Raw genomic sequence first — 21,887 nt, forward strand, 5'->3', positions numbered from 1 at the left:
GAGAATCTTATTCTTTGAAGGTTTGGGTATAAACCCTTTATTCTTAACTCGTACATTATTTATTTCATTTCATCGTTGTGTAATTTTATTGCAAAACTTAACAATTTTCATATTAAATTTCTGCATATTCCAAAGTAAATATATATGGTTAGATAATTAATTTAGAAATATCTAGAGTAAAATAATTGTTATGTTAAATCACCGAAACAAGTTCACCATAATTTTATAAACATTTTTACAGTTGGATCAAATCATACTTTCCAGTTTTTGAAAGAAAAATTGACAGTTTACAAAAATGCTCTTTTTAAAATAATTTTACCATGAATTTTCCTGACATTTTCCATATTATTTTAGGGACTGTAGAGTGTGTGCATAATTCTTTCATTTATAACGTAGCATTTTTCATTGTAGATGTTTATTGTCAGAATTAGACCAAAAAACGATATCTTTCAAATTATTGATCAGATACAAGATAGAGCACCGTTGTGAATCGACACTGCCCGTGAAGGGTCCCTTGGAATCACAACATATGTCCCTTAAAGGTGTAAAAAGTGTTACAAACCTTCAGGAAAAACAGTGGAAGCAGAATGAAAAATATCGATACAAATTTCTAGAATGAATATTCGTCTAAGTACATATAACTGGTTAAGCTCCTCTTACATATGATAAAATAACTGAACCCAAGCTAAATTATATAATGCCTAGTGCCTACATCTATCACAAAAGCCTTTGTCCCCACACATAATGATTTGCAAACAGAAGGGAACATAGGTTTAACTGAGCTAAAGGCTTGGCTGCATAAAGCTAAAAATATCATATGAAATATTTACAAAATATTTACATAAATAATTGCTAAGATTTACTAAGCAAAAACATTAAAATTTTCTAAATAATTAATAATCATACTAACAAAACTACCAAGAGACACAGAAACAAATGTCTTCTTAAATTCGAAAACGTTGTTTTTGCGGATTTCTTCACAACAACCCGCCTTTTCTGCCGAAGAACATGTTTGTTAAAGTTCCGACAAAACTCTCGCTTCGAGGTAGTGAAAACTCTTCCGAGGTCACGTTTAGGTCAAGGTCGAAGCTGGAGGCTCCCGGGATAGTCCCGAGGTCACGACGAGGTCCAACTGCTTGACCAACAGCTCCTGTACCAGCATGTCCTGGGACTCCCAACCCTGCGGGATCAAAATCCAATCTCAAGACGGAAACTTGGAAAGAAATAATAATAATAAAATTAAAAATGTTTAGCATGTCATATCAGACATTTAAGGACGTCCTATTACCAACTTTAAAGCTAAAAGAGACTGTACGCGTACTTTCAAGTGACCCTCCATGCAAAGATGGCAATGCCCGATTTACCATTGAAAGCTTTGTCTGATCAAGTATGATCCATGTTTTTGTTTACTTTAAACGTGTATTTTCATTTGCGTAACTTGTAAGTTACTGGCACATTCTTTGTTTATAAGAAGAAATGGAGAAACACATGACGAGTAAAAAAAAACTACGGTACCTTTCTCATTTTTTATCAGATTAAGGTTTTAAGGGCACCATTGCAAATCGGACATTGCCATCTTTGCATGGAGTCACTTGAAATTACGCTTACACACCCTTTAAGGGTTACTTATAAATAGGTCCCGTAAAGGGATTTTTCGTAAAAAATGTTAAGATGTATTGACAGAATCCGAAATAAATCCGAAATCGATCGCTGCCAAGTTTATTTCTATCTATAAAAGAGTTAAAATCGTTTCAGTTTTATTTAACATTCAAAGGTTTTTAGGTGTTAAGTCTTTTATTGATTAGCTATAAGACCTGATTTTAAAATATTGAGATTGAATTCCCTGAAAAGTTGTGTGGTCGTCTTTCCCCCGGAGAAACAATTCTGCCCGGCCCCCGTCCTCCCATAGCATACAGGCCGGCTGGAACCTTTAGCTTATTAGAACCCTAAAAAAGGTATTTATCTAGAAATAAGATTTAAAGGAAGGATATCAAGAAAGCGCATTCAGGTCGCACAAGCTGAAGGCGCAAACAGTTTAACCCAGAACTTTGGAAAAATGGAAAAAATTTATCAAATCCCGTCTTCTAAACCTACAGATAACGGAATGCTGCAGATATTTAGTTTTTAATTGAATAATTGAATGGATTTCTTTAGAACTCTTCCTGCATATTTCATGCACTATTTATTTATTTTGACAAATAATAAGATTTATGTATATTGGTATAAGTTCCATTAAAAAAGACGACATTATGTAAATTCTTTCGATGACTCCGAAGTCCAGAGAGGAACTGCACCAATAGCTGGGATACTTTAAGAACCAATAGCTGGGATACTTTAGGAACCAATACCTGGGATACTTTAAGAACCAATACCTGGGATACTTTAGGAAACAATATCTGGGATACTTTAGGAAACAATACCTGGGATACTTTAGGAAACAATACCTGGGATACTTTAGGAACCAATATCTGTGATACTTTAGGAACCAATACCTGGGATACTTTAGGAACCAATGCCTGGGATACTTTGGAAACCAATAACTAGTATACTTTAGGAACCAATACCTGGGATACTTTAGGAACCAATACCTGGGATACTTTAGGAACCAATAATTGGCATACTTTAGAAACCAATACCTGGGATACTTTAGGAACCAATACCTGGTATACTTTAGGAACCAATACCTGTGATACTTTAGGAACCAATAACTGGAATACTTTAGGAACCAATACCTGGGATACCTTAGGAATCAATACCTGGGACGCTTTGGGTACACTTCCTAAGGTTTTCTTCTCTAGTCCTGGTCTCCCTGTCACAGTTAAAGAAGGTACGGTGAGTTGACCGATCCAAGCTGCTGTGTAGTCTTCAGTACTCTTCCAGCCATCTAGATATTCAAACAAATGTTAAGGGACTTTGACATCATCACTAGTGACCCGACATTTAGAGAGTAGCATGTTCGATTCACAATTGGTAGCTTTTAAACCTTTGTCTGATCAAGAAGTCATGATATATCCAATATACATCATCTTCTTTCTTTAAATACAAACTTAAAAATGGAAGAATTCATGTTTAATGTAAACAAAGTCCTACCTGAATTAGATAAGGTTAAGCACCCAGGTTCGATATCCTCCAATTCGTCAAAATCGTCTAGAGCGCCGAGATAGCGCGCATCAAAATCAGAGAGAATTGGAGGTTTAGATTCTTTCTTCTTAGTTGGCTCCTCTCCCCTTACAATGGATAAGGAAGGAAGGGAACCTAGAATACGGGAAATATTTTGTTTTGTTATGTAATTTAAAAACATAAAATCCTTAACCCCTGCCCCTGTCCCCCCCCCCCCCTCATCTCCGTGCGATATTTTATCTGCTCAAGTTAATTAGCTTAGGAGTATTTGACTGGGGGGAGGGGGGGGCGTTTGACAACCTTCCCCTACATTTTTTCGGACTAGCACTCACATTTTTGACAATATCACCATGAAATTTATTGACTTTTGAAGAAAAGTAATTCAATGGAATTTTCGCAATTTTTTTTTATGCATAGGGTAGGAGGACGGTAAAAAAGATCGGTCGGTGTTTAAAAAAAACCTAAACAAGCACAGACAAGCTATGTAGACATGTGTCCCATATTAACATTTGTGAGAAACAAAAACAAATATTTTTCACAATTTCCTACGTCTGTGTTGACATTTTTTTCAAACCTTACTAGCGCTTATACAGGAACTGTGAAGATTTTTTCCAATAAGCTGGCTTTGTAAAATAAATATAAACATGCAAAGCAACCCTTTATCTATAACTCTGAGGCCTTTTTCTAGGGAGGGGGGGGGGGGGGTAGGACGATTTAAGCCCTTTTCCCCGGATGAACAATGACTGTTATGAAAATTCTGTTTAACAACTTTGTCTACCTGGTGTTGATTCTCTGTCTGAGAGTAGATGATCTACTCCAGCCTCCTCTACAGCCTCCATTATACCTAGCTTTACCCTCTTAGCCTCCATTTTTCTTTTGTGCCTACAAGAAAAATATTTAGCTATTTCATCTATTTTATTTATTTCATCTATTTCCAATTCCTTTCTTTAAGTTCTTAGCTTTATAACTGATACTGTAGACGTAATTTCAAGTGTACCCTCCATTGGTCGTGTAGCATGTCCAACTTACAACCGTACCCTTTCAACACTTGATCTGATGAATACTGTATCAAATATTGTCATTGATCTAGCTGAAAAGTATTCAATTCTGACAATTTTCTCAAATGTTTTTTTCAAGAAGAATTCCGCAATTCATGATAAAAAAGAAGCAAAAATAGATCTCGTTTAAGCTTTAAAGGGTACCGTTGCAAATCGAAAATGCCTCTTAAGTTAAAGGTTCACTAGAAAATACGTCCGAGTTCCTTGAAAAAAAAATAAAAAAAAATCAATAAAATTTGCAAAATAAACTTCTCAGTATTTATAATTCTAACCTATGCGTTCTTTCTTCTTTTTTTTGTTCTCCGTAGAGTGCAGTTTTCAGGGACGAGAAGAAACTGTACACCAACCCCGTAGAGTCTTCATCCGGGGAACCTTAGCAATATAAACTATATACCAACCCCGTAGAGTCTTCATCCGCAGAACCTATGAGTAAAACTGTACACCAATCCCGAAGAGTAAAAAAAACATAAGATCCGGATCCATTGGTTCCGCATCATTGTGACTTCTGGATCTGGATCCGGATCCACGGATGCGGATCCAAGGGGGAAAATATCAACGAAAACTGTGAAAAATCTGTTTGCTCTCAAATCCCAAAAAGAGAGGTTATGAAAGAATTCTTTATTTCTGAATGGTTCAAGTTTTACCACACAAAAAAAAGATAAATGATTTGAAAATTCTTCTTTTTAACAAAAAATCTGAAAATTTTAAAGAAATGTTCAGGACATGGATCTGCATCAAAATGAAATGGATCCTAAGCACTGTCAAAACCTTAAACGCTTACCTGGTAAATTTTCCTCTGGAGTATGGGGTGGAGTACATGTTGGAGACAGGTTTCTTGAACTAGTTGGAGAGTTGAGTACACTTGGAGTTAAACTTGAAGATAAGTCCAGCTGAGATCTACGTACTCCTAGTAAATAGTGACCTTTTAATCAGTAAGCACTAAGATCATTTTTTACGTTTTTTGGTTAAATTACATAAATCTACACTGAGGAAAGGTCAAAAGTTGTGTGTCAAAAAGTGCCTCTAAAGCTTGATCTCGGTACCCAATATGACAACTTTTGATTTGTTACCCTATATCCTGAAATTTTAGTTATCCCTCTCATGAGTTCAAACAACAGGAACTAATTCAGTACTTGCAGGGGTCAAAAGATACAGATAACCGCTTGATCTTAGTATTCACAACTTGAAATTTGACCTCGGGAGTAACCTCCGGAGTAACCTCTGGAGTAACCTCCGGAGTAACGGCCCATTTTTTTAAAATCTTTTTGTTTGTTTATTTTCTTGTGGGTTTTAACATTTTTTATGATCGATTTTGATGTTTATTATATCGTTTTACCTGACGAGGGTCAACCTGGACCGAAATATAATTTCAATAAAATGTGAAACTAACATCTACTTTTTTATTTTACAGAGGTTTGGTCCATCACCATCACAAAATTTTAAATTTTTTTCAATTGTTTGATTTTTATTTAGAAAATCTTATCAAAGGGACGTAAGTGGCATGTCTGTTTGACAACGACGACCTTAAATCTTTTCCTGAATAAGATTCATCTTTATTTTTCTAGTTAAATATTGAAAATATCAATTAAAGGGTTATCTTGACTTTTATTTCTAAAATAATTTTGTTTACAAATTATAAATGTCTGCGTAAATCTGATATTTTCCTCAGCTCTGGTTGAGAATCCTGACTAACCCTAGATCTGAGGAGACAGAATAGATCCCTGTCCTACCCCATGGTTCACATACTAACCTGATATCTTCCTCTGGTTGAGTATCCTGACTAACCCTAGATCTGAGGAGACAGAATACAACCCTGTCCTACTCTCTGGTTCACAAACTAACCTGATATCTTCCTCTGTTTGAGTATCCTGACTAACCCTAGATCTGAGGAGACAGAATACAATCCTGTCCTACTCTCTGGTTCACAAACTAACCTGATATCTTCCTCTGGTTGAGTATCCTGGCTAACCCTAGATCTGAGGAGACAGAATACAACCCTGTCCTACTCCCTGGTTCACAAACTGAGTTACTCCTCGTACTCATTCGGGAGGTAGGTCTAAACATATATTTGTATACAAATTTGAAAATTTGGGTGAACATCCCGGAAATAATAAAAAAATTCAATTTTCTTAATCTTAAAAAACCCTCCTAATTGGCAAATTTTTTAATTGTGCACATTAACAAAAAATATATAAATAATGTCTTTAATTAATAAGAAGTCTTGAACAATAAAAACAGAAAGTTATTAGATAAGATAAGATAAGAAAAAGAGAGATATTTAAGATTGGGAGAAATCTATGAAAAGTCATCCAAATCAGAGAATCAAACCTAATAATGTCTAATTTATAGAAGAGGGAGAGGGTAAAGGATTTTTCAAGTAAATATACATGACAGGTAAACTGTACCTGCTGTTATCCCTGGTATTAAATCCTGATGATATCTGCGTCGAGTAGGATGAGGAGAGTATAGTGGTGTCAGGGTGGAGAACTGTACTATTTGTCAACGTGTTGTAAGTTCTAAATAATATTAAAACTTAAAACTTTTCTAAATTTATTGAGTGGACACAAAATGGAAGAAATAGAAATAAAAGAGGAATAAAAATTTTAGGGATTGTCTTATGATATGTTGAACCTCGAACAATAAGGAAGATATTTATCTCTCTTGAAAATGGACAAAATTTTGTCTATTCCCTTCCTTCTCTCTGATGCAAGTCCCTTTTCAAAAGAAACCCCACTGAATAAACAATCTTTTTAAAGAAAAACAAGAATATCTTCATTATTTTTTTAAGACATTGTGTGTTCCCTTTATAGTTTATAGCCTTTCAAAGAGGGGGGTACCTTGTGTTTTCTCTCACACTGGGGGGCATCATTTCTCCATCCTTCTCCTCTTCATCCTCTTCTAGTCTATACAGGTCAACCAGGGGGGCCAGTCCAACCTTAGGGTTACCCTGGAATATATATTTCTAGTCTCTACCCTGGATTATTTTATTTTGTTCTCAATTCTAAAACCGTTCCGTCCTATTTCAGTCATTTTGTCCCGTCCTTTCGGGTCCTCTCCGTCATTTCTTATCCTATAACGTCCTTTAACTGTCTTGTTTTTTCCCATTCAGTCCCGTCCTTTTAGCCCGTATCCTATCCGTAATTTAATGCATTCTCCATTTCCATGCATATATTTTCATTAAAAAGCCTGTTCGCGTAATTTCATGAGACCCTCCATGAAAGGATGGCAATTCTGCCCAATTTACAAGAGTACATTTGAAACCTTTATCTCATCAATAATGTGGAAGATACTTTCGTTATTCTAAATTTTAAAGAGAAACAACAATCGAAAATAACCATTTTTCAAAATTAAAAACATTGATATCCATGGGACACAGCTTTTAAGAGTACCGTTGTAAATCGGACATTGCCATCTTTGCATTGAGGGTCACTGGAAATCACGCGAACAGTCCCTTTTAAAAAAAATTATACCTTGATAGCTACTCCCAACCTCTCCTCTAGAACGCCCCCTAGATGAGGCGTGGCCAGCCTACTCCAATGGTGAAGGGTGAGAGATCCCTCCAGAGGTTTAATTATTCTCAGTTTATCCGGTAATCTATGGATCCGTCCGCTCAACGAGCTATTCGAGTTCCTGGACCAAGAGACATATATTTTTTAAGAAATGTTTTATGGAGGTAGGGGGGAGGGGAGGGCACCAACGTTCTTAGAAACTTAAAACTCAAAAAAAAAAAATTTCCCGACTTAAGCATTAAAAACTTTGAAAAATTTCCTTTTAACAACAAAAAAACATCAACTTGCAAGTTATCCACCTTCATCTAAATACTTTTAGAGAAAAAACTAATGGAAAAATAAGAATGGAAAAGGAAAAAAAAGATTCTATTAAAAAAATGCCGGAAATGAAACTTTCAGTGTATTCTAACCAAAAAGCTTACATATTTACTATTAAAATCTGGGGGATTATAATGAGCAATAAACCCCTTAAAAACAAGGGGGTGGAGGGTGATATTTGAAGAGGGTGAGAGGGGAAATTATCTTCAACAAAAAATGTACCCTTGCCTAGATCTAATTGACTCCTGAGTATAGAATACTCCTTTCTGCTCTCTACTCCGTGGATCCGAGACCTCTAAGGCGTAGCGTGGATTGAAGACCTCAACGCCGTAGGGTAGGATTTCTTCTTCCGTCTCAAAACCAGCAATCTCACTATCTCCGGCACACTCCGCAACATCAAAACTGAACGAATGTACTATTCACTCATAATACGAAACGAAAACATCATTTAAGGGATTGTGTGCTCCAGAAGGATTGGAAAATCTTTAATATCCTTTATAAAACTAGATTTTATTTAAACTCTTCAAAAACAAATTTGTTTCCACTTAAAAAAAAGAATGGGGGGGGGGAAAGCAATAAGAGGAGGATGTAAAAACAGACCTAGTATTATTAGATAGAAGTCTCCTCCTTCTCTCCACCTCCTTGAGGTTGAGATGTCGGAGGGTAGATGCCAGCTCCTCCGGTACTCCGGGCCTATCGGAGATCTGAATACCAGGATAGGTTCCCATCTCACAGAAACCTCCGTCTGACAGAGCATCTATATCCGGCATACCTGACAATTAGAATATTGTAAACACGAAATTCAGTCTTTCTCTATGCAAAGATAGTAATCACCAATCTATAACAGTCAAGTCAATTTAGCCGAGAAACCATAAAGAAAATTAATAGTTTACAAAAACATCGACATCATACAAACAGACAAAGCGTTTATGGGTGCCGTTGTAAATTAGACATTGCCATCCTTAAATAAATAAATAAATAAATAAATGAATGAATAAATAAATGAATAAATAAATAAAAAATAAACATAGAGGGTCGCTTTATAAATTTTACAGTTCATTTGACGTGAAAATGGAGAAAGCAATAAATATTACCAAACTCATAAATCTTTTTTTGCATAACTCTCAGTCTCACCTAGATCCTGTCTTTGTGCTGCAGATAGATCCTCTGTATAATCTCCGCTGGTCACTCCGCTATCCGGGATCCGGGCATTGGATCCGGATCCTCGAGTCTGTAATCCAGCTGCCGGTGTCCTAAAAGTAGTAAATCATAACAATTGAAGAAGTAATAAAAGGATCAAAACCGTTCCAAAGTAAACAAATTCACAACTCTTAAGTAAAAAAACGTTTCTTTTAATCGTTCGGAACGGATTAAAAAGTTTTTGCGGCGTACAGTGAAAACCATAAAACTGTGGAATAAGAGGACGCCTTTTAGACCCAAATTATGATTTTCCGATAAACATTGAATATCCTTCAAGATTGCTCAAATGTCGTCTTACTATTCCACTGTTTTCTGGTCCATGCACTGTATGAAAAAGTTGTCTAACCGACCTGTCCGCTTGTAAATGTAGACTCTGGACTCCTGAGCTTCGTAGATCACTGAAACTCCATTCCTCCGGGTCAAAGGTTGATATCCCGGATATGTTATCCGTAGAATATAACCCGGAAATACCGGATCCGGTTCTGTCCCCTCCAACTATCTGACAATCTATCCGTCTAAAAAAAAAATAATAAAGCAGATAAAAAATAAACAACAAAATAAAATAAAAAATCATTTTAAATTCCTCCTCCTTGTAAAAAATAAAGGAAAATAGGCTAAAATAGATTTGAGTTTTATATTGTGTTTGCTTATTTGTAATATCTCATGCTTTGTAGTTGAATAAATATATGAATATGAATATATTATTCGATATCAGATCAAAGAACCCTGTACTTTTCATTTTCGCGTACACTTTCTTAAAATACCCAATTTCTTTATTTCAGTTTCTTTATTTCAATTTCTCTATATCTACCTGGATAGACTTGTAGAAGTGAGAGAGAAGGATTGGATGGGTTCAGTTTCATCCTCACTCATCAGATCTGATATTGAGCCCAGCTCAGACAGATCAAACTCCAGGTCCTGGTGAAGAGAACTCTCCTCCCATGCTCTAGAGTGCCCGGAGAAAGGAGAACCCGAACCTCCTTGTCCTATAATTATCAAGATTACTTTTTTGTACTAAAATAAAAATAGACATGGACCGTGAAAATCCACTTTTTAAAAAACTTGAATTATAAAACGTAACACAATAATAAGCGTAATTTCTAGGGGCCCTCCATGAAAAATGGCAAAGTCACCTTTAACAACATCACCATTAAGCCTTCACGGTTCAAAAATAACGCTTACAGTCCCTTTAAGAAATTTAACAAAAACAATTGGTAAATTTTATATATATAATATAGGTTAGATAAGAACCTAACAGGTCATCCTTCAATCCGAAAAGAGTAAAAAGAGGGCGTTTAAGCTAGATTTTAGTAATGATAGGAAAAACAAACATACCTAGAGACATTCGAGACATTCCACTGTGCCCTGCTCTGGATGATACAGGAGGTTGTCCCAGCCGTCCTAAACTCTGATTGGGTAGAGAGGAGAGGGTGAGAGGTTGATCCGCACATGAACTGGTTTCATCAAACCCTCTGGAACTCAAGTTGTAAGGATCACTAGGAACTTGGCCAAGACCGGATGGAACTTGGCAAAAACCGGATGGAACTTGGCCAAGACCAGATGGAACTTGACCAAAACCGGATGGAACTTGGCCAAAGTCGGATGGAGCTTGACCAAAGCCAGATGGAAGTTTATCCAAACCGGAGCCCTGAACAGATAAAAAAACATTTAATCCCGTAATTTTAAAAATCAAAAGTCTAAATTACAGTTTATCAGCTGATTACTAAGAACAAAAACTAAGAAAAGTTTCGTGCTTAGTTTTAAGAATTGATGGTGATGACATGTATTTAATCCAAGCTTGGACTCAGTGCCAATGATATTTTAGAAGCGCTGAGAAATCTGTCAATTCTTGAAACAAGACGGTTTAATTACTCCAAGAAGATGGAAACACCGTGAACAGTTCAGAGAATTGAAAAGGAAAACCAAGAAAATTTGAAATAAAGAGGAATCTGGAAACAGTGCGTTTCGGCGTAAGGATATTAAAGGGGTAGGTATTTTCTGAACTCCCCGCCCCCCACCTACCAAGCAAAGTCAGTCAATTATTTATTTGTAATAAATAATCCTTTGTAGAACAGGGTATTTCAACTTCATTTGATCTTGCATATGATAATTCCTTCAAAAAATGAATTTAAGAAACATTTTCTTCTAGGGAAAATGAACACGTGTCACACACTTCATTTTCCCACCCTAATATATTTGCAACCTGATTTAGAAGACCTCTGACATTTCAAACTATGAATACTTATTGCTTTTAGTTTGAAATATAAAAGTTTACGCCATGCATCTGAAAAGATGTAGGGATTCGAAAATTGGGATTTTAGGTCAGTATTCAACCCCCCCCCCCCACTATTTGTATAAAAGGGGTTTAAGGGGTGGGAGACTTACAATTAATACAAGGACCATTTGCAGGCAATGGGGGATTTACAAATAAGAATTTGAGGCTAGTATTTAAATCAAATCTATGTAAACATTATTTTGTTACTTTCATTTACCTGTGTGTTAGTGAGTTGACCCAGCGGTTCAGTTTCGTCAAAATCTGAGGATTCTCGATGGGAAGTCGTCTCAATCTTCTCACTGAATCGTCGGCCGGGAATTGTTCCCAGGGCAGGATGTCCTCCAGCAACTGGGGCATCAAACCCTCCCCCGCCTCCAGAGGGTGTGGCAGGCAAGGATCCACCCACTTTCCCCTGAGTGCTGCCTGGGACAGAGCCAAGGGGCGTTGATTGGAGGAGGGAGGAGCTGAGATGGAAGGAAGGAGGGCGGAGAACTCCTTCAAGAAAAAAAAGTTCCAATAAAAATTTGAAAATAAAACTGAACGATTATCTTCGTGAAAAGTAAACTTACGATTACACCTCGTAGATTTATTTTTCAGAAATAGGTGTGAATCCTTGTAGCATTTACTTAACTACAGGGTCCCTTTGGATTCAAATCAAATTAGGTGTTTAGGAGCGTGGAATGAAGTTAGGACTTATAGCTTGCACTCTTGTCCATTTTAAATTTTAATTGCAATTGCAAAACAACCGGTTCTAAGCCCAACCTCTGACTTACCTACAGTTTGAACCTCAATAACTTCAACATTCTGATCTTGAGGCCGGTCTTCGTAGGGAACAAATCCATGCTGAGGCCGTGGGAGGGGCAAATACATCTCTCCCGGTCGTGACGGAGGTCGTGAGGATGTCCCCGACATATATCCAGGGAGAGGGAAGTCACTAAGGCTGGAGTGAGGCCGGGTGGAGGTCAAGGTGGAGGTTAGGCTGACCTCAGGACCTAGGGCCTGCTGGAGCTCATGACCGAGGTCAAATTCTGGCACCGGGTATTGACTAGACTGTAATCTGATAAAATATAAATAGTAAAAATCTCTGGAACTTATTTTCAGTTTGATAATATATTTATTAGATATTTCTGAAATTTTTATTATGAGTTAATTAATTAAAATAAATAATATTAAAATCATTTTTGATTTTTTTCAATACAATTTTTTTTGACTTGTGCATTCGGAATCTTGCAGCGCGCGGTATATATTTTAAAAAATCAAGAAGCACTGATAGGTTTTTATGGCTAATTTGGGAAAATAAATAAATTGTCTGGTTTTTTAACCTACGAAACTCTTTTTTTTGAATATATATATTCCTGGTTTAAATAGAGATGGGCATTGTTGTTCTCCGTTTTTTAACATTCGGGATTTATAGGCTTTCAGAGTTGAAAACTTTAGAATGGTGGATATCGAGATCAAAGCTTGATCTCCTCTTTTTCTTAATCTCCAGATTAAATATTGCTTGTTCTCCTCTTGTTATTAATCTCCAGTTTAATTAACAGATCGGGATTAGGGATATCCCATTCTAAAGTTTTCAGCTCAGGAGACGGCAAACAATCTGAGAAGTAACGTGTTTCAAAATTGTATTCTCTAAAGGTTTGCTTTTATTGAACAATCTTGATTCAGACAGAAATATACGCTTAGACGATTTTTCATGATTTTGCTTCGTTCAGAGTCAAAATTTTGCATATTTTACAATAGAATAAAATTTTGAATTACATACGAGTTTGTAGATTTTTCTTTTAAGACTCCTTCAAGCAATAATCCTATAAGTTCTAAACGGATAATAACGCTGTCCAACTCTACAGGATGTTTTTATAAAGGGTTCTTTTATTAAAAAGAATACCCTGTATGTGTAATGCGTACCTGACATTTCTGTACTCCGTCCATGTCCAGAATCATCAGAGGCCTCAATATCATCATAAAGCTTCTTTCCAGCAAACTCAAACTCTTCAAAATCAGGGGAAAAACTGTTCTCCCTGAACATTTTATAATTGTAAAAAACTTTCTTCATGACAGTTTGTATTGTTTAAAATTCTACGAACTTTATTTGTTGCAGGAAAAAGTTGTAGTGTCAAAAAAATTTACTCAAAATTGGAATTCCATAACTTTTAAAAGTTGAAACCAGGGGAAAATGTTTTTCCTTTAAAGAGAGGAAAAATTCAAACTACTTAAAAAACGTTTCTTCATAAAAATTTTAAATAGCTAGAATTTATGATCGGTATGAATAAATGTTACTTTAAAATGTATTATTTCACATTGAAAACTGAGCATTAAACAACAAGAAATTCTGCGAAAAGTTTTTGATTTTTTAATGTAAGGAAAAAAATGCCTGCACTGAAGAGGCTGATCACTTTTAACTTAATATTCCATATAAAATTAATAAACTAATATTATTATCATTAATATTAATAATAATATTAAATTGAAGGGTTTAAATTTAAATCTGTAGACAATAGACATACTGGAGTTCCACAGAACAATAATTAAGAAAAAAGTTAACCAATGAGGTGAAGGCGCTGAAGTAGAGATTTTAACACCTGGATATTGTGTAGGACTAAAGAGCAGACTTAACGCTGGATATTCCAATGTTTAACACCTGGATATAGTGTAGGACTAAAGAGCAGACTTAACGCTGAATATTCCTATGCCTAATACCTAGATATAGTGTAGGACTAAAGAGCAGACTTAACGCTGGATATTCCAATGTCTAATACCTAGATATAGTGTAGGACTAAAGAGCAGACCTAACGCTGAATATTCCAATGTCTAACACCTGGGTATAGTGTAGGACTAAAGAGCAGACCTAACGCTGAATATTCCAATGTCTAACACCTGGGTATAGTGTAGGACTAAAGAGCAGACCTAACGCTGGATATTCCAATGTCTAACACCTGGGTATAGTGTAGGACTAAAGAGCAGACCTAACGCTGAATATTCCAATGTCTAACACCTGGGTATAGTGTAGGACTAAAGAGCAGACCTAACGCTGGATATTCCAATGTCTAATACCTAGATATAGTGTAGGACTGAAAGGCGGACTTAACGCTTGATATTCCTATGCCTAATACCTAGATATAGTGTAGGACTGAAAAGCGGACTTAACGCTGGATATTCCTATGCCTAATACCTGGATATAGTGTAGGACTGAAAGGCGGACTTAACGCTGGATATTCCAATGTCTAATACCTGGATATAGTGTAGGACTGAAAGGCGGACTTAACGCTGGATATTCCTATGCCTAATACCTGGATATTGTGTAGGTCTGAAAGGCGGACTTAATGCTTGATATTCCTATGCCTAATACCTGGATATTGTGTAGGACTGAAAGGCGGACTTAACGCTGGATTTACTTGAACTCATCTCCTTATCCTTCTTCACTTGTCCTCGTGCAATAGCTTTGTACGTTCTCGCGGCTTTCCTGGTAACAAAATAATAGAAATGAATGAACACACCTCAACTCTAATACAAGGGTGTATATTTTTAAGAATTACCCCCATTTTGCTGAATTAAAGCAAACGATGTTCAGTGGAAAATAGCAGAATTCTGAATTTTTTAAAGAAATTTATGATGATTTAGGATGTAAAAACTTTAATGTCCAATTTCTAATTTTCCTCCCCAATTGATCAAAATTAAATTTTCTAATTCCTAAAATTTTACACCCCTGTATTCTACTGCAGGTCAAGTATTATATATACCTGTATGCTGATGACCCATGGATAGGAATATCTGATTCACTATCTGATATCTCGGAATCCACCTTGGACATGTTCCTAGAGCTCTTCTTACAGCTGAGGGAGGAGTTTATTTCAGCAGCCAGAGAGTCAGGACCTGAGCCACCTCCACCTATGAATTTAACAGTTAAAATTTACACCAGGGCCGTAACTGGGAGATCCAATTTTTTTGTAAAAGAAGCGCTTTTTTGTTGTGTAAGAGGGCTTTGCCCCTCCCCTTTCAAAAACTTTCACGGGCCTAACTTTTATACCAAGGACAAATTTCAATGACGCCTGAGAAGTATTTAAACTAAGTAGAATAAGTTAAACCACTTCTCTTTCAAAAAAAAAATGGTTTAACTTATTACAAACAGTTCTGCTACTTCGTAACATTCATTAAATTTGTTAACAGGGATCAAATTTAATGAATTTGAGCTACGACGCGACGCTGAACAACCAACCACCGGTTCAAATTTAAAGCACCGATTCAAAGTTTAAGATTTGTTACCAGTTCATTTCATTAAATTTGTCCCAAGAGAAATTCCGCCTCGGGATCTGCAGAGTCTGACTTGGTTAAAATTCAGAATCATTCAAAAGCCAAAAAAGGAAGTGAAAATCTTTGTAGAGTGAAGAACATAGTACTTATAATATTGATAGTGTTTATTTATATTATGTTTTTTATGATAAATCCACGAATAAACTTATTATTTAGAATATAATTATTAATCAATCTTATATTTAATTTTATGATAAAATCTACGAATTAACAAATCATTTAGAATAAAATTAATAATTATTAATCTAACTTTTATTTAAAACCTTCTGGTTGTCTTTGATGGGTGAAAATTCCAGACCAGACTTGATCAATAAATCATTAAAACAATAAATAATAATATTGCGTGACAACAAATGTGCTGAATAAAAAAATATTGTTAGTCAGAGGATCATGCATTCCTCAAGGACAGTGAAATAGCACAAGGTAAAAAAAAGTGTTACATTTAAAGAATTTGAGCCAGGTCTATAACTAACTAAACTGCTTTCCTCCGGTTATAATTTGAATGCAAATCCTTCTTTAATTTTTTAATTTTGAATCAGAGGTTCAAATTTGAACCAGCGAACGGTAGTGACGCAGCTCAGATTAATTAAATTCGGTCTCAATTTTGGGTGTAAAAAAAAACATTTCTTTCTCATTCAAGTCTTGTCTTGTATCTGAGCTGGGAACTTAACTATTGTATTTTGGATATAGAGTGAGATCAATGCTTGATCTCGATTTTAATCTTTTGCTAATCTGCAGATTAATTTAATCTTCATTTAAAATACCAAGTGTAAATCGAAAGTTTCCAGCTTTAAACAAGAAAAAAATTATGATGGTTTGCCAAAAGAATTATTTTCCAAAGTGTAAGATATATTTTGCAACTTATTTAAACTCTAAATTCTAATTTTTCTTTATTTTTTAGTAAAAATCAATTCTTTTTGGACCTCTCCCGCCTCTCTCATTCTTTTTGAGCCGCTCCCACCTCTCCCATTCTTTTTGAACCTCTCCCACCTCTCTCATTCTTTTTGGACCTCTCCCCCCTCTCTCATTCTTTTTGAACCTCTCCCCCCTCTCTCATTCTTTTTGGACCTCTCCCCCCTCTCTCATTCTTTTTGAACCTCTCCCCCTCCTCTCATTCTTTTTGGACCTCTCCCCCCTCTCTCATTCTTTTTGAACCTCTCNTCTTTTTGGACCTCTCCCCCTCTCTCATTCTTTTTGGACCTCTTCCCCCCTCTCTCATTCTTTTGCTTCTTTACCCCGTTTATTATTTTTTTTATTTTTTCCACCCCCATCCCTTCCAACCCACTGAGTGGCCAGAAAAAAGGATTTACCTCCCTGTATTTCTGAGGATTTAAACATGTTCTATATTTTCACCTGAAGGTATAATAGGAAGAGAAAACATCCCTGAGACTGAATGTTTACCGATCCCTGGATAAAGGGGTTCATCTAGCACATTTTGGAATTAGAAAGATAAACAGACCATGCTAAGCAATTTAACAGGTGGCAGTTTACTAGACTACGAAATTATTTCGTGGCGATTTCTTAGACGTAACTAAATAAATTGTCAAGCATATAAGGCAGATCTTAATTAAGATAATATTTGTGGCCAATTTTATAAACAATAATACTATTTATTGACTCAGCTAATATTTGTGGAACATTTTTGGATTCAAATAATTTTCGTGGAAGATTTTTTGGATTCAAATGCTATTTGTGGCAGTTTTTACGGACTTTTAAGTTTAAAGTTTTTTAAACTAAGAAACTATTTGTTTTTTAGTGCAGCCTTTTCGGGTGCACATTGTACAATATTGACCCTGATAAGTCCCAGATGAACCCCCGCCTGGATAAGTTCTCTTCCTGCTGTTCCTCAGCTGCTCCTGGGTATCCCGGAGCAGCTCTACCACCTCCCGGTACTTGTCCTTCAGGTCGCACAGCTCCGTCGTTAAATCATCCTGCGTCTCCTAGAAGAAATCAATCAATACAAACCAATCAATATCAATCAATCAATAATTAACATGACCCACTTCATCTAGTTATTATCATTATTATTTTTATGAGTTTGATTGATATTGAATTAATATCGAATCAATATCAATCAATCAATCAATCTATCAATCAATCAATCATAACTAGATGAAGTTGATCTTATTAATCACAATAAACATCAATCAATCATTTGAATGGACTGTTCACACAATTTTATGTGAAGAGGTTTAAGTCCGATTAACAACGGTATCCTTTCATCCATTATCTGAAGATATCATCATTTTTATCATTCTTTCTGTAGCAAGTAATCATCACCCGGGATAGAAAAAAAACTATTTTTAAGAAAGAAAAACATGGATTACTCCACCAATTTTGGTCAGACAAAGGCTTTTAAGATACAGTTGTGTATTGGACATTCCTCTTTATCAATGAGAAACTCTTGGAAAGTTGAAATTACGTCTACATAATCAAATCAATTATCAATCATTAAGACAATAAAAATGAAAAAAAAAAAAAAAAATAATTTTGAGCACAATATCAAGAAAGATTAAGCAATCAAATCATCATAATGATATTCAAATATTGATTAACCGTTATGAAATAAAAACAGCTTGAAATCCTTAAAAATCATTATGACCATAAAAATGATAAAAAATTAAATGATTTTGATCATAATATCAAGATAGATTAAGCATCATCCTAATAATATTCAAATAATGATTAACTGTTATGATAAAAACAGTTTGAAATCCTTAAAAATATGATAAGAATAGTTTGAAATCCTAAATAATCCTAAAAATAAAAACGGCAGTAATAACGGGAATGTTTATTTCGTCAGGAGAAGTTAGTTTAGTTGTAAAATTCCAAAAAACACTATTCATAATTTCATAATTCTGCCAAATCCCCTCCCCCCTCCCTCTGACCCAGACATATAAACTATCGTCTGGAAGTCTGAATTGTGCATGCACGTAGTCTATGCAACGTGCGAAAACTTAGCAAAAATACGCAGAGTACAAAAGAAATCCTGTAAGTAGTAATAAAGACGAGAATAAACCACATACTATTTTAAAACATGACATTGTCTGTGTATACTGTTATATTTTCATGATATACGTGTCTAAATTTGGCTTGTCTGTCTGTTTGTATCCAATAAATGTCACATAACCGCTAAACCTATTCAGTTTTTGGGAAACCCATCAACTTGAAGCTTAGTTAGTCCGTGATTTTGGTTTGTTATCTATTTTTAAAACTTACCCCCAAAGCTAAGTTCAAATTGACTAATAAAAACCCGGACTAATATCTCTAAAATTAAGACCACATTATTTCTAAACCATTAATTGTATATTTATCTATCAATTGAAGTAGAACCCAGGAGGAAATATTTCCATGCACTTCACACATCAAGTTTAATATATGGATGGAGGCATATATTTGTGTATTGTCTGTCTGTTTGTTTGTCCGATCATAACTTAGAAACCCCTGGACCGATTTGCCTCAAATTTTGATTGGGGATACTCGGGAGAGCCACGAGAATGTATTTAGCTTGTTTTTGAGATTCTAAGTTGAGTAGATGGACTTATATATCGAAAACTTAGTTTTCCAGTTAAATCGACCAAGTGCGGGTAAACGGCGGGAGTAACAATGAGTAACCTGGGCAAGGCTGGGTTCCCAAGCTAGTTCTCAATAAAACTGCAAAATAACTATCTCCAAATTAAAAAAAAAATCTTAGATTTTAATCATGGTAGGGAATTAATAAATGCAAAAAATGATCAACTTAGTTTAAACTAATATCATCGTAAATACTAAAAAAATTGACAACGTGCAACTCTATCCACACTTTTTTCTTAACCCGTTAATCAAGTTCTGTTGCCTAGAAGAACTTTATAATAAGAATATTTTAAAATACTTTGCACATGTGACATAACGTGAAACTATCTTTATCATCTACACCTAGTGTATATTTATTATTGGTTTTCTGTTTTTAAGTTTGTGTCCATTAACTATCAGGAAGGTTTATGGACGGTCAAATTGTGCATTTAAAAAATTCAAATTTAAATTCGTTAATTAAATAAAAATCCACGAAATACGATTTACGAAAATTATGAGCTAAAGTTCAACGGCTAACAACTAAACTTGTTAAAAGAAAAGGGGCGCGAATAAAAGTTTTACGGCTGGTAAGAATAAAATAAATAAAAGAATCATGGAAATCCACCAATGATATTGAACAGTTAAGCCTTCAAAATGTATGAAAGGCTTGCGAAAAAAAGCTCCAAAAACGTGTCAAAATCTGACACGATGGGTTTATTAAAGAAAGAATTAATCAAACATCATTTCCTAGGGAGGGGGGAGGATGTCTGTTTTCCTGTGTTTTATCATTATTTTGTACCATTGTTCTTGTTCTATTCTGGTCCTAATTAGGTAAAATAAATATAAAAAAAACAATTCTTTCACAAAATGATTGAAATTTTAGATAAAAACTTCAAGTTTTAGACATAATGCAGTAAATACATTGTTCATGTACCTTGTTAATTAATAAACAATGTACAGAATTAAAAGGGAAAATGAACAATGAAATTTTGAAATTTCAATTTGATCAAATTGTAAATCTTGCATACCATATAATGCTACTGCAGAGATGTATACAAGGGGGGGGGGCAACGGGGTCTAACCCCCCCCCCCCTCGTGATTTTCAGGGCCGATTCTGCCGGCCCCTTGCTAGGCTTAGAGGAGCAAAGAAAAAGGAAACCAACAAAAAAAATTTACTAATAAAAACTTCATTATTTATATAGATATATATAGATAGATAGACAAAGGAATATATATAGCTAGATATAGATAGATAGAGGAATGTATAGATAGATAGACACAGGAATAAATAAAAATATATAGATAGATAGAGGAATATATAGATAGATAGACAGAGGAATAAATAAAAAGATATAGATTGATAGAGGAATATATAGATAGATGTAGATAAAACTATAAAGCAATAATCAGATCAGCTTCTCAGTTTTTATATTTATTAATACAAATTGTTTCAGATTGCTCCTCTTCAGTTCATAAACATGGTTTAACAACAATACTTATAGATATAGATGGATATATATAGATAGATAGATAGATAGATAGAATATAAAAATAGTTCACATATAAACCACATTTATTTTAAGAATTCTGCAGGTTCTACCAACTAACTAGTTCTCACCAGAAGTTTAGTTAAGTTTAGTTCACAATGTTAATATTTCAACGTAGTTTATAGTTTGAAGGAGTCCGATTACAACGGTACTCAAACAGATTTCGTCGTTTTTTATAGATTGAAAAGTGTTTAATTCTGACAATTTCCTCCAATGATTCTGCAGCAGATTCCTTGGCTTAGTATCGGATCCAGTTATTTAATATTTCGTTGCTAGTTAATCTAGTTAGTTGGCAGTAAGAAGTTTTTTTTTGATGTTTTAATTGACATTGTTGGTAATTTGGTATATTCACGCGGTCAGATCATCATTTTCATGATATACTCTAAGATCTATTTACCTGATAAACTCTAAGGTTTGACGTTAGATCATCATTTTCATGATATACTCTAGGATCTATTCACCTGATAAACTCTAAGGTTTGCAGTCAGATCATCATTTTCATGATATACTCTAGGATCTATTTACCTGATAAACTCTAAGGTTTGCAGTCAGATCATCATTTTCATGAGTATATTTCTGCACTCTACTCTGCAACTCACAAACCTGGCACAAAAATAAAATAAATTAAACAAAAATAAATTTCTCCGTGATAAAATAAGCAACAAATAATAATTAAGATTTTGTCAACTCTGTTTAAAAATGAAAATTTTGGATTTGAAAAAGTAAAATATAATAATAATAAAGTAATATCGTATGTTAATCGTTATCCAGGTTATTTTCTTATCACTAACTTACATTGGAATGTCATTGAAATTTAAAATTGATAGAAAGTACAACTATGCTTAATATCCATCGATTTAAAGAATGCGTTAGAAGGCATAAAAGCTGTCATAAGAAACGTCCATCAGTAAATCCCATAAAACTGAGGTTGATGAAGACGACATTTAAGCCATCTTCTGTCATTTGATTTTGTTGTAAAGAACTGAAACCCCCCCCCCCC

At 34.9% G+C, this 21,887-nt stretch overlaps 1 protein-coding gene across 1 annotated transcript in view; it reads right to left on the reverse strand.

Moving 5' to 3' along the window:
• Window positions 1–72: 72 nt before the first annotated feature.
• LOC111712828 (trafficking kinesin-binding protein milt) overlaps window positions 73–21,887 on the reverse strand; it is a gene marked incomplete at its 5' end in the record, with an annotated part of 23,072 nt that continues 1,257 nt past the window's right edge. The window contains 25 exons of the mRNA XM_023487565.1: window positions 73–1,180; window positions 1,844–1,946; window positions 2,757–2,884; window positions 3,091–3,255; window positions 3,899–4,002; window positions 4,451–4,550; window positions 4,960–5,085; window positions 6,113–6,234; window positions 6,584–6,694; window positions 7,016–7,125; window positions 7,649–7,808; window positions 8,234–8,407; window positions 8,606–8,777; window positions 9,140–9,258; window positions 9,556–9,720; window positions 10,017–10,191; window positions 10,541–10,853; window positions 11,698–11,975; window positions 12,254–12,564; window positions 13,382–13,498; window positions 14,827–14,940; window positions 15,218–15,365; window positions 17,142–17,195; window positions 17,608–17,728; window positions 21,349–21,404. Of these exons, the coding sequence (XP_023343333.1) occupies window positions 978–1,180; window positions 1,844–1,946; window positions 2,757–2,884; window positions 3,091–3,255; window positions 3,899–4,002; window positions 4,451–4,550; window positions 4,960–5,085; window positions 6,113–6,234; window positions 6,584–6,694; window positions 7,016–7,125; window positions 7,649–7,808; window positions 8,234–8,407; window positions 8,606–8,777; window positions 9,140–9,258; window positions 9,556–9,720; window positions 10,017–10,191; window positions 10,541–10,853; window positions 11,698–11,975; window positions 12,254–12,564; window positions 13,382–13,498; window positions 14,827–14,940; window positions 15,218–15,365; window positions 17,142–17,195; window positions 17,608–17,728; window positions 21,349–21,404 (3,749 nt within the window). The remainder of the gene's footprint in view (window positions 1,181–1,843; window positions 1,947–2,756; window positions 2,885–3,090; window positions 3,256–3,898; window positions 4,003–4,450; window positions 4,551–4,959; window positions 5,086–6,112; window positions 6,235–6,583; window positions 6,695–7,015; window positions 7,126–7,648; window positions 7,809–8,233; window positions 8,408–8,605; window positions 8,778–9,139; window positions 9,259–9,555; window positions 9,721–10,016; window positions 10,192–10,540; window positions 10,854–11,697; window positions 11,976–12,253; window positions 12,565–13,381; window positions 13,499–14,826; window positions 14,941–15,217; window positions 15,366–17,141; window positions 17,196–17,607; window positions 17,729–21,348; window positions 21,405–21,887) is intronic.

This window comes from Eurytemora carolleeae, unplaced genomic scaffold, assembly GCF_000591075.1.
Source record: "Eurytemora carolleeae unplaced genomic scaffold, Eaff_2.0 scaffold1333, whole genome shotgun sequence".
NCBI lineage: Eukaryota > Metazoa > Arthropoda > Copepoda > Calanoida > Temoridae > Eurytemora > Eurytemora carolleeae.